The 26,614-nt window shown below is 32.4% G+C and overlaps 1 protein-coding gene across 5 annotated transcripts in view; it reads left to right on the top strand.

The window, feature by feature from the left end:
- Window positions 1–4,922: 4,922 nt before the first annotated feature.
- The window catches only part of LOC143250740 (synapse-associated protein 1-like), a 39,355-nt gene continuing 17,663 nt past the window's right edge, over window positions 4,923–26,614 (top strand). For 3 of the 5 annotated variants that reach the window (XM_076501687.1, XM_076501689.1, XM_076501688.1), the window contains exons 1-5: window positions 5,043–5,660; window positions 11,540–11,622; window positions 19,137–19,277; window positions 23,124–23,263; window positions 26,081–26,172. In XM_076501687.1, the coding sequence (XP_076357802.1) occupies window positions 5,186–5,660; window positions 11,540–11,622; window positions 19,137–19,277; window positions 23,124–23,263; window positions 26,081–26,172 (931 nt within the window). In that variant the 5' untranslated portion in view covers window positions 5,043–5,185. Of the gene's footprint in view, window positions 5,661–11,539; window positions 11,623–19,136; window positions 19,278–23,123; window positions 23,264–26,080; window positions 26,173–26,614 lie in introns of all 5 variants that reach the window. The other 2 variants (XM_076501685.1, XM_076501686.1) reach the window with 2 other exon arrangements.

Here is a 26,614-nt window from a genome sequence, read left to right as displayed (position 1 = left end):
TTGAAAGCCTTAATGAATGGGTCAGAATAAGATTATGTTTTTATGGTATAATCATTTAATTCTAGGGCTAGGAGAGCATTTATACTTTATTAACAAAAGAACTGAGGCAAGATTGTTGATAAAAACCATTAATTTATCAACTCAAAATTAGTGATAACTAAACGCAGTTCATCTCTATGTAGTTTTCAAAATTTCTAAATAAGTAAAATTAAATAAAAGTTTCTATACATACTGCTGGCCAATGAACATAAAGAAAAAATATGCATTTTACGTTGTTAGACTCAAACACTTATTTGAGTAGAGTTTCGAAAGATGAAAATAATGAAAGGAAAAATAAAAAAAACCTTTTTTAGCATTTAATAGGAAAAATGTGTGCACTATGAAATTAGCATAAATACTAGCTGGTCAAAAGTTTAAGACCATACTCAAACGAAGCGTTAATCGGTAAACACGTAACGAAATTTAGTCATTTGTGTTCAAGCATTAGCGTTGTCAACATCTCCTGTGTTACATTGGGTAAAAACATGGCAAAGGCTAAAAATTTGACAAAGTTTCAACGTGGCAGAATTGTCGAGCTGCAAAAGCAAGGTCTCTCTCAACGTACCATCGCTGGTGAGATTGGCCGTAGTAAAACTGCTGTTGTAAATTTCTTAAAAGACCCTGAGGGATACGGAACGAGAATTTCAAGTGGTCGGCCCAAAAAAATTTCGCCGGCGTTTTGCAGGAGGATTTGATCTGGGTGCTTTCTCCTTCCATGGAACAATGTAGCTTCAGGTTATACAGGGACGTCAAACAGCAGCTAGCTAAATTGGTATGTTAGAGAGAGCATCCATTTTGACTGAAGGCCCTCGCTTGTGTGGAAATGACTGGATCTTTCAGCAGGACAATGCTGCAATCCACAATGCCCGCAGGACAAAGGACTTTTCCGAATAACGTGATTCTTTTGGACCATCCAGTGTGTTCGCCCGAACTAAACCCAACTGAAAATGTTTGGGGGTGGATGGCAAGGGAAGTCTATAGAAATGGACGTCAATTTCAAACAGTGCATGATCTTTGCAAAGCCATCTTTACCACTTGGAATAACATTCCAGCCACCCTTCTGCAAACGCTTATATCGGCCATGTCAAAGGGAATGTTTGCAGTTATTCGCAATGACGGCCGTGCAACTCACTACTAAGACCTATTGTTGGGCATTTCCTACCCTGTTTAGAACTTCTTTTGGGTATGGTTTTAAACTTTTGACCAGCTAGTATTTAGGCTAATTTCATAGTGTTCACATTTTCTCTATTAAATGCTAAAAGTGTTTTTATTTTTATTTTTCTTATTTTCATCTTTCGAAGCTCTACTCAAATAAGTGGTTGAGTCTAACAACGCAAAATGCATATTTTGTCTTTATGTCCATTGGCCTCAAGATTTTAGCCAGCAGTGTATATAATTCAAATATTATTTCATGGGTTAGAACTTTCTAAATAAACACAGGCTGAAACAAGCAGAAATCTATAGCTCTTACCGGAAGTGTTATTTGGAAAACAAAAAAGAATAATATTTTATTTCCTAAATAAATTCCCCCTAGCGGCACAACGGTATGTTTGAGGACTCGCACCGCTAGCAATTGGGTTTTGATACCCTTGGTGGGCAGAGTACAGATAGCCCAATGCATAGGTTTGTGTTTAATTCCAAACAACAACAAAAAACTAAATAAACAGTTAAACCTAGTTTAGAGAACGCAATACTACTTTGTAGTTCTCCAAACGCCCCCAGTGTCACAACATTTTAGAAGCCCGGGGTTTGATACCCGTGATGGGCAAGGCATAGATGGTCCATTGTTAAGCTGTGTGCTTTACCAACGACCTTCTGCACAATGGAAATAAATTACATCCCACCGTATTTAATATGATTCAATATTATTTTTGTTCATTTCTTTTAAACATAAATTAGTAGCTCCGGACCCTAATTTCAACTAAAGTTTTTTTTGTTTGTTTGTTTAAACTTCTCGCACAGCTACACGAGGGCTATCTGCGCTAGCTACCCCTAATTTAGTAGCGTAAGACTAGAGGGAAGGCGTCTTGTCATCCCTACAAATTCTTGGGTTACTCTTTTATCAATGAGTAGTGACATTGACCGTCGCATTATAATTCCCAAACGACTGAAAGGGCGAGCATGTTTAGTGAAAGAGAGATTGAACCCGTGACTTTCAGGTTATGAGTTAAGCGCCCTACCCACCTGACCATGTTCGGCCATTCAACTAAGCTAAAAGCAATTCTACATGTATAGTGCACTAAATATTAGCACCAGGCGACAGGTGTATGTTTCTTATAGCGAAGTCACATCGAGGGTTTTCCACTGAGGGAAATCGTACGCCTAATTTTAGCGTTTTAATTCCGTAGACTAACCGTAGTTCTAATCGGAGATCCAGGTGACAACAGTGATACATTTTTCCTTTTTACGGTATATTGAACACAGCATGGTGTTAACTTACATAATAGAAGGTGTTAATTTACTTTAATGTGGGCTCTATCTTTAAACTTTATGCGTAAGTTTACGTATCACAATCACGTTTGGGACAGCAAAATAGAGCGGAGTTTTATGGCATTCTTAAGTAGATTTACATAGTGGTTCATACATAACTATAATAACTAAAAGAATGCTAAGATCTAACTGGCAGTGAGTCACTTATGTTTTTTAAAAATGAATAACTCGTTAACGTACAAGAATTGAGATATGTTGGAGATAAAACTCAAGATGTTTTAAAGCAAAATATTGTATACACAGCACAGTTAAGCTTAAATACCGTTTATTTACCTGGCTATTTATCATTACCAGTAATCGAACAGAACATCAACAGCCTGACGACCAGAATGTAATTGATTTAACCATAATGATTTAAACAAGCAAAGAAATAACGATCCTCTAACTGTAGCCAAACAAACATAATATTGCAAAATGACTAGTGTGTATTCTCATATGGAAGGTTGGACTAGCAACTTATGATGGCCATCTTCTACTAATTTTCAGTTCGACAATACATTATAACAAAGACAATACAAGGCTGAGGCTGGCATTCTCTAGAGAAATGTTAAAAGTTCAAAGTATAGGTTTACAATGGTTAAGACTGAAGTGTTATAGATAACTAAAATCTGAAAACACTACAAAAATTTTGAACATTATGAAAAGGCTAACGTTTTTAATATAGCTACGACTATAACACTCTTTACCTTAGAAATATCCCTTCCTCCTTGCAATTACATGATAGATTCAAAACCTTTCTATGGCTGGGGGGTAAACTCGAAGACTTATAGCACTAACGTTCGAGGTTCAATTCCTGTAATGGGTACACTGCAACTAGTTTATTGAGCACCATTCACAAAACCAAACAAGTAAACTCAAAAGCTAATGCCTCACTTCTAGGCGTACTGTTTTTCCGCATAAAAAGAAGAACAACAACCACAGTAGCTACTGGAATGTTTAAAGATATATTTTCGGAATTTTATGACTGATTTAATTTATAATAAAATAACAACAATAAATCTGATGTTCGTAAAACTAGTAGTAATATTTATTAAACAGCAACACATATCAACGTTAACAAACATACAGGACACCACATAACACTGTTCTAATCTAGAAGGCAGACCTGGCTAAAATCTGGAAATAATTCGAATTGTTCATAGTTCTCAAATAAGACTGGGAAAGTACAATAACTATATACAATATAAATATATATATATAATAACGTCATCTCTCTCACAACGCATGCGCTACCCATGTTACTGTTGGTCATCCCATCAGAAAAACAGCAAAATACACTCTCTGAGCACCATCTAATCTTCCAACAGAAGATATGGCTCTCCGGTTTTACATAAAGTGTTTTATTGTAGATTAATTTTCCTTTCGCGAAAGTGCATTTGATCCCAGAAAGAAATGATTCAGAGCAATAGATTAGGTGCAATGTTATAATAATTTGTTTGTTATGTTTGTTTTTTGAATTTCGCGCAAAGTTACTCAAGGGCTATCTGCACTAGCCGTCCCTAATTTAGCAGTGTAAGACTAGAGGGAAGGCAGCTAATCATCACCACCCACCTCCAACTCTTGGGCTACTCTTTTATCAACGAATAGTGGGATTGACCGTCACATTATAACAACCCCTACGGCTGAAAGGGCGAGCATGTTTGGTGCGACCGGGATTCGAACCCGCTACCTTCGGATTACGCCTCAACACACTTGGCCATGCCGGGCCAGCGATAATAGTATTCACATATCTAAATTAATTTAGATAAATATGTGGTGAATTAAAAACTCCATAAATCTTATTTGAGAGGCCTAATTGTATTTCTCTGGTTTGCTAACCCAGCCTGTACTGATGAGTTTTGAATAGGCAAAAATGCAGGCCACAGCAGAGAGTGCGTCAAATCAAGGAATGCTTTAAGTCTCTATATCACAAATTATATTTTCAATTTTACTTTTATTGAAAATAAATCTATACCCCCCACATGTAATAGGTTACCAGGTCGAACGGAATTTGCATAAATTCCATGAATAATTTTCTATTGTCAAAATTACATATATAACTGAAAATATTTTATGCGAACAATTTTAACATTTCTTGATGAACAATGAAACGTGTATGTGTGTTTTTACTATCTGCTGCAATGAAACATCCATCTTAATAAACTAAGGAAAACATTTTAATGTTTATAGAGGTTCGGAACAACTTCTTTTGATTTATTGATAGTATGTTAACGTTATTAATTTTAATTCAGTAAGATATTGTTGCAAGAATATTAAAAATCTTCAAGAACTAAATGCTTAATTCGTTCTTCAAATTGAAAGTATGCCTTTGTTAAGCCTCCAGCTAGTACACCGATAAGTCTACGGATTTCCAACGCTAAAATCAGGGGTTCGATTTCCCTTGGTGAGCTCAGCAAATAGATCGATATGGCTTTGCTATAAAAAAAAACACTCATTTGTCAAATATAAATATTATTAAATAAAATATTCTGTGGATTATGGTATAAAAATTAGGCTTTAAGTGGAACTGAAGAGAGGGCGCTTACAAGAATAAGAAATAACGTAGTTAAACGTTGTAGACTAAATTTCTTGCAATAATATTGAGTTTTAAAAGTTTAAGTAGTACTGTTTAAATTTATTATATACTTCCCCTGTATGTCACACAGTGCTTAAAGCAATGAATTTTATTTCAAATATTTGGAATAGTGGTATAAATTTCAAAAATAGAGACGGTCTTGAAGGAGACGGGGAAAACATAAAAGTAAAAAATAAAGGTGACGTTCTTGTAGGATCAAGCTCCGAGATTGAGAAAAATTACAGTGGTGAAAATGATAATTCTAATCTTGAAGACGGTAATACACAGAAAAATGAATCTGAATTGACCCCAATATACCATGAAAATGTTAACGCTAACAACGATGCCTCTGCTATTCAGCAGAAGAAAGAAGCTGCACAGCTTGCTAATGAGAGATCAGTCAAAAAGAATGTTAATTCTTCTGAAATACAACATGATAGTTGTGTTTCAGCAGATACCAAGCAAGAAAGCGATGTAGGAAATACAAGAAAAAATCTTATAGAATATACCAAATCTGTTGGTGTTGACGTAGAGGAGGTATCCCAAAAGGCAATTGAATCAGCAAAATTACTTGGAAGTATGCAGTCTGTTTGTACTTTATTCAATTCATAAAAATCATGCCTGTTAAATATTAAATTTATGTTTGTTATCTAAACTGACAGAATTTATGAAGGCAAAAATCACAAATTATGAGCATATTTGAGGAAAATTCCTTAGGAAGGAAAATATATTCTTTTTCTTTCTTTAAATTACAATGTATTGTGACACAAAATCCATCTGTAACTGTATTTTCTACCTTATGAAATATGTTTTTTGAGTTACTTTTAAAATTCAATTTAGAGTATTAGGTTTTGCATTGTTTACCTGATGTCAATAACACAACTATTTCAACAGAAAGAAAAATCAGTGTTTGATATTCCTACCATTTTGGCCATTATGTTTAGTGTTAGTGTAAGACTAAGAGAAACTGGTCAGGATTTTCATGCTATGCTAACTTGTCATGACATGCTGAGGCTTTTTGCTTATCAGTCAATGTTTAATTAACTCGAAACAATTGTACCAACTACCGAAGTAAAATAGTGTTTATTCATAGAGTTATAAACTTTCCACAAAAAAATTGCAGACCATATCATCAGATAAGCTGTTTTTGGTTACTGGTAAATTGGTGGAGAATGAAAATTTATTTCAAATTGAAATATAATTTACTGAGGTTTCTTAAACTGTAATTGTGATCTTTAATATCACCGTTGTTTTTAACTATATCAGTAGACTGTAGTGGTCTGACAAGTGTGTGAAGCATTTTGTAATTAAATTAGAAGTCCATGATAACATTTTGTGTTCATTTAAGCAGTTTAACTTCCATATTAATAGTTTCACCTTTAAAATTAAGAGTTAAATAACAATATTAAACATAAATTAACTATATACAAATCAGAAGACAGACTGATTGAGAAATGTATACTTGACTGTAAAAAACAAAAACTACAAAAATTATATACGTGTATTGTGATGATTCAGTTTACTTGTATGTATTCATAGCTTAATCCTGAGTAAATAGTAAGAAATAATACAGATTGAAATATTTTTTATATTTGAATTTGTATTTATATGTATTATAGTCCACCACTTGCAGATCATCCATTTGTTGAGAGATGTCTGACAATTTTGAACATTTGATTATAAAACCTCCTTTAATTATTTTGTTCACTGGAGAAAACTAGTCAAGAATTGAACCCCATCACAGTATGAATGACAATTGATATTGTAATAATCAATCTTTGCACTTTTCCAGCATACAGTTTTGTAGGAATTGAATCATATAAATAGGCTGCTAAATTCTGGAAACATTGGTTATTCTTAGAACTTGCTAGTGAAAGTAAAGAAGAATATGCTATAATTATGTCAACCACATTATATCTGCCATATCCAGTGCTTATGAAGTCTTTTTCTCAGTACCAAGACTTATCAGGCTAGCTGGAATATGATAGACACAATACCAGTTTAGGCAGAAAGCATCAGTGTAAGATTTTGTTGGCTAATTTAGCAAATAAAGGACCAATAAGTTACTAGTACTAGTAGAATATAATGTTTGACGAGAAAGATAAGCATTATTTATTTATTATTTAGAGTTCAGAATAGTTAATTTATTGTATTTCAGTTATATATGCTAGGATTAAATAATTTTTTATGCCTTATTATTCAGCACAGGCTAGGCTTAGCATGGTAATATTAACCTTTAGGTAAATGACAGTGTTTGTTTTTTGCTTATTTTATAAAATTTCACCTTTTTATGTTGGAAGTAGATGTGTAGGCACCAAGCTTAACAATCCACTATTTTTCAGGAAATTATTTATTTCCCTTTTAAACTCTTGCACTGTTTTCAACTACTACTAATGGTAACTTATTCTATCTTACAAGGAATTCCAGTTGTTGCTTATGACCAGCAATGATTAGAAATTTGGACAGTTGCTGGTCTGAGTAGGTTTATCCCAGCAGTTGATGAGTTTTATACCACTCAAGTTCTGAGTAGATCAATTTTACTCCAGCAATAGACTATCTGTTCATTGTTTTTCTTAATAGGTATTGGTTTAACAAGCTTGATTGTCTAGTTGCAACTTTGGTAGTTTTTGGTTATCAGACTCAATCAACTTCATAATGTACCAGAGATTATGCATAGAATGAAATGTTTTCAAATATAATAGGCTTAATATTAGTGTATGATGACAAATAAATTGATTGTAATATTGATTTGATAGCATAAAATGGGTTATTTACACCATAAAAGTTGTTGTAACAGTTGGTTTAAATATATGATGCTCCAACCACTGCTGTATTTGTCGTGTCCCATCTGGAATGATGATCTGTGGATTGAGCTAACTTTGTTATTGGTATTTGATACAGAGAACATAGTGTGGATGAAATTCTATTACCATACACTATTCTAAATCTTGAAAGTTCTTAAGAGACTAGATAATTAATGAAGTGTTAAACATGTAATTGAGCTAATACTAATGGCATGTAAATTGCTGTTTTCTTTGTTATTTCCAATGTTCTGTATATGTAGGTCAACATTGGTCTTTCTACCATGCAAAGTATCATAATTTCCTCTGATCACTTACATTTGTCACATACAGTATTAATCTTCAAAAATCAATTCTCTCTTGATATATCCCAAGCAATGTAGTGGTTATATGGGCATATGTAGAAAAACATTTCTTTACTGGCAACAGTTTGGTTGTTTAACTTGAACAGTTTTTTAAGAACAATCTTCACTGATATTTTCTTTCACTTTTTATTTCAGTTATCATTTTGAGCTTTTGCCCATAAATTGTTGCAGAATCATTTTCTTCAAAATCTAAAACCGTCTCTAAAATACTTAGAGACAATTCCTACAGATTTAGCCATGTCTCTAGTCTTATCTGTGTTTTTTCTGTTTCATTTGTATTTTTTTACTTTCATTCTAAAAGCTTGATACTTGTTACATTTATTTAGCATTTCTTACTCTGTATTTACCTTGTGCGTTGAAAATTCTCAACAGTAATATGGCATATCACTGCTTGCTTCCATTCTTGTCGCATTTATTATGATTTGAGTCCTTTATATTTAATACTGTGATTGCTTATTCTACAGGATTATCTTGTATAGTTGACCTATATATGTCTTTTTCTCTACCATGCATATCTGGTTGCACTTTTAATTCTGTCTGCACAAATTTTAAAAATCTGAGCTACTATGGTAGATGAATTCTAATGTTCTACCTTCTTACTGTAACAATTTCTCATGCAGTCATTTGGAAGTAAAATTTGTTAGTACTTGGTCTCATATTTGATTCAATTGACCATCTAAAGCCTTGTAGTCCAAGTTGAAAGAATGTACATTTCTCTATTTATAGATTGGAAAAAATCAATTATACATGAACTTTCACTATTACTTGTGTTCTTTGCCTTTATCTGAATTGCTGGCATTTTGATATATAGTGATTCCACTCATATTTTACCTTTGTACACAGGTCAGTGGCATTCATTCTGAGTAGAGCTAGCAAATGTAGATTTTTTTCTTTTGTATTTTTCTGTTCCTGTAAAGACTTTAACCTTTCTTGTCACTTATGGTGTTTTGAATAGACCATACATTTTAAAGAGTTAATATAAATGTGTTTATTAGTATGTCAGTGAATAATTAATAAGAAGTTTCATAATAATGAACCCAGAATATTGACATGGCAGCTGCTTTTTTCCCTTTCTTTACAAGTATGCTATCCAATATGTAAACTATCCTAAAGAAATGAATGTTGATCATTATTGATTTAATACGGCTTTACGGTGTGATGCAATCAATGTATTACTTCCAGTTTGGATCTGGTATTAAAGTTTCTTCAAGATTTTAAAATAAATCTTTGGGCTATAAATTCTGCTTTCTAGAAATACTCTTTTTAGATTTATAGTTTGATTTAATTTTGTTATATATTTATGTATATGCATTTTTCTGTTCTCACCAATGATAAATGTTTCAGAATGTTTCCAGTGTTTTGTGTACAAAGTAAATTTACCACTCAAATTAACTATTGCAATATTTTTAACAAGAAATGTTTTTTTAAGTTTTTGTGATCTTACACACTTATTTTACAAGTTTTCAATGTGAGTAATTTTTGTCATATACAGTTATATAGCAGTTTTAACACAACATTTTTTTTATATACATATATGATATATAAACAAATTTGTACTAGCAATTAATGTGTATATGCTTGGTTGTCATTAGAGGATATGTATTATATATGTACAGCTGTTACCCATAGAAGAACATGTGCAATGCGTTACATGAGGTAGGGATTAACAGATGTGTTTCTTCGAGGTTAGGTAATATTTGTTAAATTTGTAATTTTTGTATAATAGAAATTGCTCAGAAAAAGTTTTAGGTTTACTTGACTTCTTTATTTCATCTTTTAAAAAATTAGATTAATAGATCTCATTAAGGTGCACAACATATAGTTTTTATATAATCTTTTAGGCTTAATTGTTCATTTATTTTACATATAAATTGAAATTTGATTTTTGGCTCTATAAGATACTTAGACCAGGACTCTCCTAGAATAAGAATGTTTGTTGTCACCTATGTCTGCTTTGCTGTATACAGGTTTTTAACTTGGTGGATTTACTTACATAGATGAAACAGTTGTCGTTGATCCCTTTTCTGCATTAATGTGAACATGCAAGAGTTTCATTAAGAAAAGGGATCCAACAACTTTATCAAAATTTTTTTTAAAATTTGTAAACATTTACACAAAGTTCAGTCTTATTTCTTCGTGTTTTGGGGCAAAACAATTCCAATCGTTACTTTGGTTTTGAATAACTCATACTCATGAAGGGACATTCAACATATTGAATGATTATTTGTTCACATTAGTTGCCTTTCTCCCCTTTGTTTGCAACTGAAGGGTGGGTGGTGTTATACTGGACTCACACTTTTATTTAGAATTTTGTGATTGGTAAGGATTGGAGTTTTTACTTACATTTTGCATCTTAATTTGGAAACTACCAAGAATGGTCAAGTGTTATGTTAATAAAAACAAAGATCCTCACCTTTTTTTTGGTAGCTGACAAAACAAAAACAAAAATCCATACATTTATGCAAATGATTCTGATCTAACATCAGTTCATACAAACAATGGGGCAAGATGGCTAAGTGTAATGTAAAAACAAATTATAGACTTGGACCAGGTACATCTTAATTTGTATCAAAGGTAACCCTTCCCTACCTCCTTGTACCTTGGACATCTTAATTTGTATGAAAGGTAACCCTTCCCCACCTCCTTGTTAGTCTTATCACTAATGCCTCCTAAACCTTTTGAAGTAACTTATAAGTGTTTTGATAATTTCCAGTTTTCTACTCGATGAAGCCACTGAACAAAAAATAACAGATAATTTTAACTTTTGGAGAACTCACATTTTCAACAAGTTTTCAAGAAGCTGAACAATTGGTGCATTTTGATAATTGACTGATCATTGGATTTAATTGATTGCATTCAGCTAATTGATTATTTTTACATGAGACTACTTTTCATATTTTCAGGTTGCAGTTGGTTTTTCAAAGATATTTTGAAATACTCTTTATTTAATAAATTAGAGATATTCAGGAACTACAAGTTAAGTTACTTTATTAACCCTAAACTATTATACATGAATAGTTGTCATATATGCATCATATTTTTAGCATACTCATACTTGTATTATCATGTGGTCCTACCTTATTAAAAATCTGTTTTCAGGTACTGTCATATGGTCTTATCCATAGTTTTTCATTTGGTTTATTCCTTTTTGTTCTCCAGTTTGTTTGTTTTTTTGAAAAATTCTTCAAAGTTTTAATTTCTCAATTAAGATTTCATTTTTTCAAACAAATTGTTAATTAAATCTATTACAAATTCCTATTAGTTCATTCTTCCACTTTTTTATTTTGTAGATTTTTTATTCTCTGTGGCCAATAAAGCAGGCAAAACTGTCACAGAAACTGCCAAACACTTGAAACATACAGTGGAAGATAAGGTAAGTGTAATCTGTCTCTGATGTATGGGTGTTTATACCTTTTGTTATGATTAAAGAAGGTTGGGTGATTCAAATGCAAAAATTTTGCTTTAAAATTTCTACTGTATTGCTTTTTAAGTGCAGCTCTGTTATCTGACTAAAATGTGAATTCTTATAATCAGATTATAAAAGTGCAATTTTTTTATTAGTACATTCAAACTAAAGCTCATGCACATAACTTAGTGTTATAGTAGAATTCAGCTTATAAAAGGAAATTTAATTTTGGTAAATACAAATTTTATTTAAAGTACCATGTAGCAATTCGTGTAGCGAGTTTTTGCGACTCTAGATTACAAAATTAGTGATATGCTAAGAGAAAACTAGCTTTTCCGTACTCCCTTGTTTCCACAAAAATTCATTATATTCAAAATTAATAAATTACTTTTTCATTGTTGATGACTTTTATAAAATAGCTATTTTCGATATTTGAACCTGTTGAAATCTATATGATTATCTTTAAAGATTCTAAGAAAATATTCACATTAATATTTGCATGATGCTTAATGGATAAATTACTGAAGAATGTTATATAAAAAAGTAATTACAATATCAAAATGATCATGAAGCTTAAAAAGTTGATGGGATTTTGTTAATGAAACAAAAGAACAAACATGAAAATAAATGAAAGCATCAGATAAGTAACAGTGAAAACAAAAACAAAATAAAATTCTGAGTAAAGTTAAAAGTTTGATGTATTTTAAAATTATTTTTGTGTGTTCATAGGCATGTATATTTCTCATACATTACCTTCTTTCACTCAATTCTATTCTTGTTCAGTGCTGCCCTCTATATGCAAAATGTTGTGCATTGCAACTTACTTTGCCATAACCCTCTATCAGTAGGAGTGTGACACACTGTTGATGCATCTGACTCCCTCTGTTTAATTCTACTGAACTATTTCTTATTTGGCAGCCATCATGTTATAACATTTTGTTTATGCTCTCTTCAAGTGTTTTAATTCTTTTTGTATCTTTGTATTAATTTATTTTCGACAAGTGTACTCTGTGTTATACAGTAGTGATACTTGTAACTTGAGTTATTCCTAAAGAGTTACAGAACTTTTTGCTTCATTACAAAAAGTTTTTACTTGTTTCTGTTAACACAATTGTGTTTGGTTAATCATTTTGAATTATAATTTATGTATTACCACTTTGGAGGTTATATGTTCTTTTGGCACATTTATGAAGTAAATAGTGCATTTCAGCTAATTTCTTATATTCCACATTTCTTCTCAGTATGGTTCGGATGACCTTCTCTGTCCAGTGTATGTTGTGGGTTACTTCATTGTTTTTGATGTTTCTTTCTGTTGAATTCACACTTTTCTTCCCCTTACTCCACTTCTTTTCCTGTGAATTTTTTCCCTTCCTCTTTTATCCATTGGGTGTGAATTGTAATTTGATTAGCTTTTTATTTTTGTCTCCTTCTTTCCATTATCACTTCCTGGTATTTTTACTCTCATCATGTACCTTCTCTTTTTCCCTGGATATTGCCCCTATTGGTCACTGGAGGTACTTGGTCTATGTTTTCCATTCTCTGCTTTAGGTAGCTGTATCTTTTTTGTCTGAGTACTGTTATCCACCTGTTAACATCTGTCGCTCTTTCATGAGATTGTGACTTGGTGTGTTACCTCTCAGTATATATACCTCTCTTTCAGAGCATGCCCTTCTTTTACTCTCTGGATCCTGACATGTTGCCTGACCAGATCTTTATAACTGTTTAAATCCACACTGTAAGATCATGTAGACTTGCCTATTATGATTCTTTGGCCACTTAATGCACTGCAGAAGTGGGGTGCTCCACAAGATCACTTGATCATGTGGGTAAAGCACAAGGAGGTAACTTCCCATTCGTGCCATGCCTGGCATTGAATAAATCAATATAGTGTGCTTTTTAAAATAGTTTCATGGTCGCCCACTGTACTGTCTCAGGTGTTATTTGTCCAGACTCTTTACCTTACTTCCCTCCATTTCTTCAAATGGAGTTTGAGCATTCTTACCACTTTCCAGCTGCAAGCTTCTAGGGAGTGGACTATGGAAGTATCTTCTTGAATGTGTTAATAAAATGCAAGTAATATATATAAATTATTATAAAGCCATTCAGTTGAGAATGTTCTGCTGGTGTAAATGATGAGAAATCCTCCACTACATAACATTGCAGTTCACCTCTTTGATTGGGATCTCATCCCCCTTGTGGATGTTGGTTTCATTAGTTGTGTTTTGGATTTAAAACCGAAACAATCAACATAAGTAATTACACATGTATCACAATGTCTCTATTCCCTCACTCATTTGTACTCTTGTCACTCCATCCATGTTGTAAGTCACAATGGAGGCACTTGCAGATTATTGTGGTTCTACCCCTTCCACTGTTCCTCAGTGCTTACTATACTGAGGATATGTTACTGTACTTGGGGCAGTTTCAGTCATTATGTATTTGAGTGAGATGGTTTATAATACACAGATCTCTTCCATGCCAGATGTTAGGTTCTCAGACAGATAATTACATTTCTGATATTGTTATCAATTACCCATTCATAAGTCAGTGGGTAGGGGCTAAAGATTTCCTCCAGTCTCATGAACTGGAGGTGAAGATGGTATGATCCTATTCACACTTCGATGTCAATTCTCAGCAGCATGGGTTTTGGATGCAGTTGACTAGCTCACTGTGTAGAGCCATTGTGTTCTAGTTCCTTTGCTCTACATCTAGGGTACATCCATTAATTTTACTCACTTTTATATATTCCTAGGTTGACTTTAATAAATAATATATATGGTTTGGATCACTATACTACTGTAGTTCTCTCCCATTTGGATGTGCTCCTCTATCCTTCTATCCATATGTGGGATATCTTTCCACAAAGGGAGAAGAGTACACCTTGTTCAGAAGTGGTGCGGTCTGCCATGTATGATCTTCAATTCTGAAGGTCTCATTTAACCCTTTTGCAATGGGTTTGTTATAAAATACATGAGCTCATCTACACATTTGCACACATTAATTATTAAGACTATAACTTTTGACACAGCATGTATCTTCACAAAATCTGGTGGACTTTTTATAGATATTACCAGCTTATTTTATGTATACAAAGAATCAGATTTTTAATGAAATATTTTTATTAAAGATTTGTATGTAAAACTAGTCTGTTTCATTACTAGTCTGAGTGTAAAGTGATTTCATGTCATGATTAAAAATAACTATTCTTTGTGCTAAAAATCTCAAGTATTATCTCTGTAATCTCTCAAACCTCCAAAATACATTTCAAATATTTTTAGTAAGACTTTACATTGTTATTTTATTTAGTCTGTGTTGAGTCTGTCACTTGACTATTGTAACCATTATAAAAAAAAGGAAATATAAATTGTGTTTTTTTGTACTAGAATGACAACATATTATAACATGAAAATACAAATGTTTAGTGTAATTAGTGTCTCATAATGCTATATGTTTATTGTTTATTATTTTTTATTATATTGTTCTTCCAGTCATGCCTAGCTAACATTACATAACGCGTATCTAATAATATAAGACTGACCTTTAGTCTTTCCTGTCTTGGCTGTGTTTTAATTGACTAGTATTTTATAATATAGTCACATTTCAACTATTTTTACCCACTTTTATGTGTTCCTGGATTGACTTTGATAAATAATCCATATGGTTTGGATCACTGTCCTACCATAGTTCTCTCCCATTTGGATGTGCTTCTCCATCCTTCTACCCATATAGGAATATTTCCACAAATGGAGAAGAGTATACCTGCTTCAGAAGTGGTGCAGTCTGCCAATTATTGAAATTACCAATAAGTACAGGTTAGCACAAGCTACATAAGCACAGGCCCTGGTATAAAAAATGTAGGTGATGGTCAATCTCATGGATACTTGAGACATCACACAGACTACTGTGTAATGTGCTTTTCCATTGCTTATTTTTTTTTATTTCCATTACATATTATTAACAAGTTAAAATAAAAATTGCTCACTAGTCTGACAAGAAAAAAAGTGCCATGTTTGTAATCATGTCATTCCATCTGTGTTATTGGTCATGTGCTTTGGGGGTTTTCACTCTACATAACTTGATATTTCCAAGTTTATTTTGAATATACATGGATGTCAGTTTCCTTATCTTTAACTTTGTATTCTCCCACTACAAACTTACCACTTTCTAGTTACCTTCTGGCTACTTTCCCTTCCCTAGATGCTTACTGTACTGAGGATGTTACTGTGCTTTGGGCAGTTTCAGTCATTATGTATTTGTGCTTTTCTTTCTATTTACATTGATTTTAATAAATAATATATATGGCTTGGATCACTACCCTGCCATATTTAAAAAAAAAAAAATGCTTTGTTTGTACTCTTTCACTCCATCTGTGTTGTGAGTCATGTGCTGTGGGGTACCCACAACGTAACTTATGGTATTATTATGGTTCTTATATAATATATAAGAACCAGCAGCACATGATTCTTGTAACTTGTGTTTGGATGTGCTTCTAGATTGAGCATCTAGATTGACCTTTAGTACCAGTTACATAGGCACAAGCCTTAGTATAAAAAATGTAGGTATAAAGAAGTGGTCAAACTCTTGTGTGTCCTAGTCCTTGATGTTAATGTTTGTGCTTTGTGTGGTTAATTAGTTTAAGTCTCATAATGCTATATACTTATTTTTTTTATTATAGTGACCTTCCAGTCAATATAATGTTGACTTAAAGAATCAGATTTTTTTAATGCAATATTTTTACTAAAAATTCATTTGTAAAAATAGTCTGTTTCATTACTGGTCTGAGTGTAAAGTGATTTCATGTCATGATTAAAAAATAACTATTTTTCATCCCAAAAATCTTAAGTATTTTGCTTTTTTATAATTCTTTTATCAATTACAAGTGTGTGGTACAGTTATATGATGGGAGGTACTTGCAGATTATTTGTGGTTCTTCCCCTTCCACTGTCCTTCTAATTGACCTCCCATAGTCTATGATAAAAGTGTTAAAGGAGTGTCATTTAGATGCATTCAACAATGCTTCTTTCTACCTCTTGCTCTGGTTCCTCCACTTATTTATTCTGGGATTCTTGCTGTTTATGTGAGAAAGGTAAAGTATTGCATAAGAAGCTGTAATTTTTCAATACTGAAAATGTATTACCAAATTATTTACTTAATTTGATTTCAACTTAACACAACTCATGTTATGTATCCAATAATATAAAACTGACTGTTAGTCTTCCCTGTCTTGGATGTATTTTAATTGACTAGTATTTTGTAATATAGTTACACATCAGTTATTATACATTATATATCTATATAGATTATTACTATTTAGAAATAAGGTATTAGTTATTTGTTTTAAAATATAGCAATAAATCAAGAAATAAAGCAAATAATTATTTCTTCTTGCTATGACATTTGAACATGGTCACTGCTGGACATAGGTTGCTTGGACTTTTAAAATTCTGCATGTGGAGGATATCAAACAAAATTTTTTTTAGGTTTTATATATACAGTTGAATAACCAAAAAAATCATAAATAACTAGTCTGATACCATAGAATTACACGATAATTTATTAATCTTAGTAACTAAGATTATAATATACAGTTTTATGTATACAGTTGAATAACCAAAAATTCATAATTAACTATTCTGATACAATAGAATCACACTATAATTTATTAATCTTAGTAACTACGATTATAATATACAGTTTTATATATACAGTTGAATAACCAAAAAATCATAATTAACTATTCTGATACAATAGAATCACACTATAATTTATTAATCTTAGTAACTAAGATTATATTTATACAGTTTTATATATACAGTTGAATAACCAAAAAATCATAAATAACTGTACTGATACCATAGAATTACACTATAATTTATTAATCTTAGTAACTAAGATGTGTTTAGATTTTTTAAAAAATCTGAAACTTTAAGCAGACCTAAGACACAACATACCTCCTTGAAATCATGGTTTAAAAGAATGTGATAGCCTTTTCACAGATTAAAATGGCTGAGAAGACAATTAGGTGGACACTAAGCTACTGATTTGTTATTCCTGACATGTATTGAAGTAAGTGTGTATAAAGAACTGTTTTCAAAAACTGAAAGAGGTGAATGGAACCACTGTGTTTGATTCAGTACATAAGCCATATCTCAGCAAAATTAAAAGATATGAGGTTCTTATTTTATATTTTAGCTTTTTAATATTGGTAATTTGAGTTCTTAATTTGTACCAAACTACAGACTTAGTGTTTTGACATCACAAAATCTAATTTTAAACAGTGCTGCATTCAACATACCACATGACTCACCAAAATCGATATTTAGGTTGTTCTTTTAAATTAAGAAATTTACTCATGTATAATATTAAAATTTGAATTATAATCTACAATTTGATTACAAACTTATTGACATAAATTCATAAAATAATAGTTCAATAAAATTTTGGATGCAAGTCAACAAATACAATGACATGGTCTTTGACCCATGATGAAAGGGTTAAGGGAGTGTCCTTTAGATGCATTCAAAGATGCTTCTTTCTACTGCTTGCTCTGGTTCCTCCACTTATTTGCTGTGGGATTCTGGCTATTTGCATGAGAGAAGGTAAGGTATTGTAAAAGAAGCCATAATTTTTCTGTACTGAAAATGTATTACCAATAAGTACTTCCCACCCTTTACACTTGTTTGTAAACACTTGATGTGATAGTTTGGTAGAATTGAATAGAGGGAGTTGTGTGTCATGCTCTTATTGTTTGAGGGTTGTGACATTATAAGTTGCATGCAAGACACATTGGAATTAGTCAATTTCAGATGGGTGGAGGTTACAAAGCTTGTGGCATTTACAAAAAGTTGTTTTGCATATAGAGGGCAGCACTGAATGAGAATAGCTGTTTATGTGAGGAAGGTAAGTACCTATTGGAAATACATTTTCAGTATAGGAAAATTATAACATCTTGTCCAATTTTGATTACATTCATATCTTTTTAAATTATTTGTTTAATTCACAAACCCCCTTCAATTTGTTGAAACTTTTTTTTTTTTTCAGGCTGGTGAGCAATTTTTATTTTAACTTGTTAATAATACAGGGTGTTTGGAAAGTCACTGAGCACTTATATATTTATTAACAGACATGTTTCAATATAGAATACAGGAGGTAAATATGAATGACAATTATAAACAATGTTGAAAGTGAACCCCATTGGCATCAATACAGGCCTGGATCCTTCTTATTTTGTTTCTAAACAATGTTATCAGTTGCTGGCTTGAAATAGACTGAATAAAATATGATTACAAAACTGCACAGTGACTTTCTGAACACCCTGTATATATAAACTATAATGTATAAATTCTTGCAGGTTCCACTACATTTTTGTTGTATGGTTTAACTCTCTGGCTTTGGAAACACATCAAATTCTGTGTGAGAATGTGTTTTCAGACCTTTTATTTTTGAATATCTGTGTTTTACAAATTAACCAATCATTACAGAGTATTCTTGGAGACTTTAACAAAGAACAAGAAGCCTTCTTAAGAAATAAAAGTTCAGGATCTTGTGATACACCAGTAGCACCGTGGGTTGGATATGTTGATGAAGAAACAGTTAAACAACAGATATTGTCATTATCAAAGGTAATTGTGTGTTATTACTGTAAGTGACAATTAACAAGTCTTAATGAAACATTGGCTTCTATGTTGATGAATAGAGATGAGTCATCGGTATTTGTTAAATATCTGATTTACTGGGAAATGTTTTGGTTATTACAAAATAGTAAATGGTTAACATTGGCATCTGTATTATACCTATAGTTAAAAGTGTATGTTATAAATCTCAGATTATTTCACATAACCTGCAACATTTGTACTAGAATTAAATAATTTTAAAACAGTTAGAAATATGTTTAAAGTTTACAAATCTTAAGATTAAATACATTATTTGCCCCACCCCAAAAAATATTATACTTCTTATCCCTGATCATTTGTAAGTCAGTTTCTCAAGTCTAATGTTAATATCAAACAGTAGTGACAGATTGTAAGTAACGGTCAGTTTCTTATGAAGAATCAAATGTTTTGTAAGTTTCACTGTTTTTCCCTTAATAAACGCAAAAAGCAGTGTATTAAGCCTGTACGTAGGTGATTAGTCATGAGTAAGGATTCTATTTCTGTTTTAGCTTGTAAGTTAACATTTTTTTCTGCTCTAAATGGTAAGTTCTGAAGCACACTGACCCATCTCATGCCTTAGTTTTATCTTGATGAAAGTTTCTCTTCCCATCTTACCTTGCTTGCTCTAACCTACTTCACTCTATTATCCATAGTCTTGTGATTACATCAATGTTCCCACTATCTCAGATCCATATATAAGCTTCCCCTTATTAGTTCTTATTCACATTTCTTAACGATAATGTTACGATGCCTTTTTTATGTGCTTGCTTATACTTTGGACAATTTTTTTTCAACCCATCTTATTGGGTTTTGAGTTTATTGTCTAATTTCTTTATTTCCCTTGTTATATTAGGACACTGGAGATTCTTCCCATATCAGTATGCATCCTCTTTTTGCGTGGAGTGCCGACAGTGGGGGCTTGACTCGTACATTTTGTGTCTGCATGGGAGACCTTAACCATTGATCAATGGGTCATTCAGGTTTCTTAGATGTTTTGGATTATCCATCTTTGGTGTGGTGGAATATCTCAATGTGTCACTATGCTTTATCTCTTCTACCTTTTGAACCTATATCACCTTTTGCTTAAGACTGTTTTCTTCTCTTGTTGGTTAATAGATGTCCATTTTCAGATGTGTTTGTGATTCATATCCACAGGACTCTTTACCCTTCTAATTTTGTTCTGTTGTATCCCAATTGGTCCTTACTTTCCAAAACTTCAGCAGCTAGAGAACAGAATATGGCTTTTTCTTCTATTTGTTTTTCCTCCATTTCCTATTTTTAATGAACACTCAGACCTGAATTGTTTTGTATGTCTGGTTCAAGCTCTTTGTTATTTTGCATGCACTGAAGGATTTTGTGGTTCATATCCATATTTATTTATCCATTAGGATTGTAAAGTGTCATGTGACTTATCCTCTGCTACTTTGACAAATTGAGTTCATTAATTGGTGTGTATTGATAACTGGACTTTTGCTGGAGGAACAGCCACTTCTTTGGGTCTCATCAAATTCACTATATGTTGATGTTCCCAGTGAATTAGTTACTTCATCTGCTGGAACAGGCTAACATATGGATAATGCTGGAACAGGCTAACATATGGATAATGCCTAATATATTATATTTCAATGTTTACATAATTTGACAGTTGCCTTCTCTGAAGATTTTCAGTTACCCCTGTGGCTATTCTCCATGCCATGACTTGTTTATAAGAGAAGTGGGTGATGTCATTTTTTTATATTTTGTGTTTTCTCAAGGACTCTGTCATCATTTTCATTTGAATCCTACTCTGTGGCAGATTTTTCCTGCTCAGATATGCTTCTTTTCAAATCTGCACTAGCTACCAATAAAAATTCTTTTTTCTTGGTAACAATGAGCTTCATTGAGATTGGATGTTCCATTAGACAATAATCTGTACTTGCTAGATGGTAAACAATTATAAAACTACAAACAACACACTCCTGGAAAACAACAAATGGGCTATCATGAGTGAAACATAAGGGGAATTACCCATGTGTCCTTACACCTGGATTGAATAAATTTGGGTTGGCTTGCTTTTTAAACTAGGGAACATGGTTGACCTATTGCACTGTCTCCATAGCATTGTTCCTTGGCACTTCCCAACACAAGTATTCCTCCCAATTCTTGTAGTGAAGCATGGGGGTGTTAACTGCTCTCAGTTTACAATTGCTGGAGTGGTGGATACAAGTCTATTTCTGATGGGTGATGCTTGAACTCATTGTTCCACTCAAGGAGAATAGGGAAAAGCTGGGTGTCCTCCTACCAATAACCCTAAGTGGTTTTCACAGATGTGTGGTGGGTGCAAGATGTACATAGGATCCTCCTCGTAATTTTGGTTCAGAGCTGGCTTTTCACTACCTGGTTGCATTATGCATGGCTCTACTTTTTGGTCATTATCATGATCTTGACAGATAGCCCTCAACTTCCTGTAATTTTACACACGGAGCATCAGTTCTTGTGCCATTAGTTGAACTTGGTTTGTTTTACATCCTCCTTGTAATTTTGGTGGTTGGATGTGATGTGTTGTCTTTTAGCTTGGAGAAGGTAGGATTGCTGTTTGTAATCTTTGTTTCTTCAGGTTGACTGAAATGTGACTCGTCCCATAATTCGAGGTTCAGATTTGTTGCATTTGGCACTTCAGGTTGAGATGAGGGTTTGTCCACTTTTGAAGTACTTTTCTTTGTAATTCCAGTGGCTTGATATGCAACATTTTATAACTTTCAGGTGGAGTTCCAGTAATATCACATTTTTAATAAACAAGACCAAATGCAAAGTGTTCCTCCTGCACTGACCACTACGTCTTGGATCTAGATTTGGTTTCACAGCCATATAATTCCAAGATGAGACACGGGAGCTTGTTTGCCTAGTTGGAACATGAAAGATTTAATATTCTTCTAATGATGTTAGGATTTTACCACTATGCCCATTTAGCCTATACTGCCCAGGAATTAGATTTCATGTTATCTGGGTGATGAGTATACCTGTTCTAGAAGTACCCCAGATCCCACTTGTGTACAATTTTATATGCCACTTTTTTTTATACAAACACTGTGTGTGGGTTTTGCCCTCAACAATCTTTTCAACTTGTCAGTGTGGGATTATAGTTAAAGTGTGAGAGGAGGTGTGTTCTGAAAGTTTTTATTTTCCTATACTGAAAATGTATTTATAATAATACCTTCCCTCATAAGCTCTTGCCTTTCATCCCAACTAAATGGCTGGTTTTTGCATCTGCTAGTTTGGACTGTCTCAAAGTGAATAGGAAATAATAATGGGGAGCTTGTATGTGGATCTGGGATAGTGGTAACATTGACATAGGTGGAGAAACTCAAATGATTTAACTTGCTAATGGAAATGTAGTAGGGTATAAAGGCTGGATTGAGTGAGGTAAGATTCATGCCATTGCTTTGATTAGCAGAGAAGAGAAACTTCCAGCAGGGTAAAGCTAAACTATGAGAAAGAGAAGTGTTATTGGAAATACATTTTCAGTGTAGTAAAAAATTAATTGAGTGTAGTTTTATGTTGTTCAAAATGATATGTTTGTACCATCTCTTTATCTTGATTCAGATATCTATTTCTCTCGTATACTGTTCCAGTTAAGTTTATCCTGTTATTCCACATGGTAAATTATTAATAATTAAAATCAACTTTTTTCATTAAAATATACTTTATAGTGGTTATGAGTTTCAGGGATTTTGTTAAATAAAATTTTGATTGTAGCTTTATAATCAGATTGTTCTTTATATTGGACAAGAAGAGCTTCAAATAAAATAACAGAAGTAACCTTTACTTTGGATGTAGGACAAACGTAACTTCATGCGTAACCCGCCAACTGGAGTACAGTTCCAGTTTAATGTCGACAGTATATATCCAGTTGCTAGTATCATGTTAGAAGAAGACCCAGAACTAAGGAAGATGAGATTTGAGCTTGTTCCAAAATTGTATTATATTTTTATTGTTTTTTCTAAAATATTTGTACCTATGTTTCAAATGTTTTTAATATTTAAAATACATTGCTGGTACCAAAGAAACATTTAAATTTGCTAGGTCATAGTTATGATAAGGCAAAACCACTGTTATAAAATAATGTCAGTCATTCCTGAGCTAACGTTTATTAAAACCAGGCATTTGATGATCAGTCTGGTGGTCTGAAATGAAATAATGGGTCTTAAGGTTTAGATGTACAGATGAGCATGTGATGTATGTGGTTTAATATTTCAATAGTTCAAGACATTTACTTCAAATATTTAGAGCAGCTTGTTACAAATGTTGCGTACTTAAGTGTGAAATATTAATAATGTCCATAACTATTTTTGACCACTCCTCTGAAAGAGCTATTTTCAGTTCATTTTGCATCTTACTTTGGTTCATGGAATCTGATGTTTTATCAAGTATTGAAGTTTCGTGAGTGTGAAGGATGTGCAGTGCTCTTCTCTAAAAAATGTATCAGTTAATTCAGTACAGTGAGATAAGCATTGTCTTTTTTACCACCATGTTGCATGAAGGGTAATAGGATGTGGTCCCTAACATGTAAGTCAATAAAGCTGGTTTGTAAGTTGTTATGCTCATTAATGCTTCTTTTTACACTGTCATTAGTGTGACATTCCTGTTTAAAAATGTAATGGACCTGACTCATGCTCTCTTTCTAAATGAGTACTGCCTGTTATCAGCATGTAACAACAATGGTTAACATGGTGGGTATTTTAGTTTAAAATCTAACAAGCCCTAAATGAGTTTGAGATACAACCAGAGGCATCTACATACTATTGTTTCTCTTCAGCCACATAATTAAGGTTTAGTCCAATAGTGAGAATGAAAATTGAAAATTCAGTGCTAAAATTGAAATTTAAAGCTAAATGGGCTTAATAAACAGAATTTAAGACTGTTAAGCACTTCACTTTTAGTGATTCAGACATAACATGGGAGAGCTTCATCGTTAATGTTTGCTGATAAACCAACTGTTGTGCCCACCTCACACCATTAGAAAATCCATGAATATGAAGATCTGTGAATAAAAAGAAGAAAAGAGAACTTTTAAAGATGATCTTTGCTGCTTCGTCTTGGACAGTGTAGAACTGAAGCACAGTTTTGGGTTTACCAATTCACATGGTGTTGTCTCCACATGATTGTGTCATCAGTCAGTGCACAGAGAAATGTGACACAGAGTAGTTTCTGTGTGAAACTTTGCAGGAAATTTAAAACTGATTTAATCCACTAGTTTTATGGTTTAGGGCTGAACTGATAGTTTGAATGAATAAATTAATTAATTTTAAATTGATTTATCCATTTATAGTTGTTTATTTTAGCAAAAACATTAAGGCATACCAAAAAGTGGTTTTGTTTCATAGCTGGAATCCATGAACTCATTCCTTAAGAATTTTGTTGTATCAAGGTGTATGATGCTGTGCAACTCGCCTTTAAAAAGGAATAATGATCTATATATTTGTTGGCCCATTGGAAATGTTCTTTGTGTTGCTGCAGATGGATTGCTTTTATGTTTTGTTTTAAGAGAAATGTACATCATTGGGTGTCTGCTTCTAATCATCTGTGCACTAAACAGCACTTAGTTCTATCTATCAACATCTGCTTCAGTTTCAGAGAATGTTTTATAAGATTGTAGCAAAATAGAATTGATGGATGTTGGTAATTTGTAAACATTGTGGAGTTCCTTGTTGGGATGACACTAAGTCTGTGGAATTATGATGCTGTGAAATCTGGAATTTGAATATCCTTGGTGGACACAGCAGATAGCCCAAGGTGGCTTTGTGCTATAAAACCAAATACATATATGGATGAAAGTTTGCCATGTACAGGTGTTCAAACAGCTGTACTGTTAGTGTGGAAGTAGTTCCTCAATGTATTAAAGATGCTAAAATACTTGGAGCCAGTCACTGTCATCTTGCTGTCAGTAGCTGTTTTAGTTTGTCTTCTAGCTTTTCACATGAGTGCAACATTTAAGTGTCTTCTCTGTAGTCTAGCGGTAGTTCCTGAACAATTTGAGAGTGCTTTTACCTCTATAATCTACTTCCAAGTGAGAAATAAGGCAAGATTTTGTGAGATCATTTTATAAGATCTGATTAACCAGTAGTTTTCAGATCCATTTGACTTCTTATCAGCTGCTAATTCTCATAACACTTTAGGAATGATTGATATTATTTTTATAACAGTAGCTTTTGCTTTACTAAAATTATAAATTCTGATTATCCTTTAATTGTTTCAGTACTAATTGTGTAAACTGTTGTTTGATCTTATTGGCATTTCTGCAACAGAAACTATCACTTAGTTCCCTTAGTAATTCTATAAAATGTAGATTAATACTTTGGGCAGTTTTATTAATTTAAAATTAATTGTTAATCATATGAAAACTAACTTTGTATGTGGTAATTTTTTCATTTAAGAATTATTAATAGTTTTATGAAAATGTAATTTGATATTTTTTGAAAGTTGATTATTTTAGAAAATTTAACCAACATGTGTGAGGATGGTGTTAGCATTAAAACATATTCTCCTTTGTTTTCACTTGAGTTCGTAGAATTAATACTGTTATTGCTTTATAAACACGTTACTTAACTACAGTAATAGCTTTATTACTTTTACTATAAAAACTAATTTAAGTAGGTATCAAGTAATTTTCAGAACCATTACCTAAATACTGTTGTTGAATAATTATCATCAGTTGTTTTTTTTCAGAATTTTAAATTTTGTAATGTTATCAACTGTTGTACAAAAGTTGTAAGTTAATATTTTTGACTCTGCAGTGTCAGTGAGGAAAATTTTTGGAGAAATTATTTCTACCGAGTTTCTCTTGTCAAACAGTCAACCCAGCTAACATCAATGACACAAGAAGAAAGTAAGTAGGAATGTTTATATTTTTGGTGTAGCAATATTAAAATGTGTCTTTTTAATTTAAAAAAATTCATGGAAAGAAAAAGGTTTAATTTGTGGATCTGTACAAGCAGGTATTCAATAAAAGTAATGATAGTTTTCTGAAAAACAAAGTAAAAATTGTTTGGAACTCAAAATAGTATAAAATTAAGAATAAATGATACATTGTAGTTTGAATTAACTTCAGTGATTTGCAAAAACAGTCAGTATACAAAGCTTAAACTAAATAACATTTAAGTTAATCTTGTTGGGTTTTAAAGGATGTCACCAGTTTAAAGTTAATTGAAAGTATGTGTTGAACTTATTTCAATATTTTTTCTCTATTTTATTCTTATGATCTCAAACTTTAATGTTTATACTAGACTGTGCTACATTTATGCAAGACGACAACTAAAGATTTGAAATAA

Source organism: Tachypleus tridentatus, chromosome 5 (assembly GCF_004210375.1).
Source record: "Tachypleus tridentatus isolate NWPU-2018 chromosome 5, ASM421037v1, whole genome shotgun sequence".
Taxonomy (NCBI): domain Eukaryota; kingdom Metazoa; phylum Arthropoda; class Merostomata; order Xiphosura; family Limulidae; genus Tachypleus; species Tachypleus tridentatus.
The sequence above is the reverse complement of the archived record's forward strand: the minus strand, read 5'-3'. Positions and strand labels throughout refer to the sequence as shown.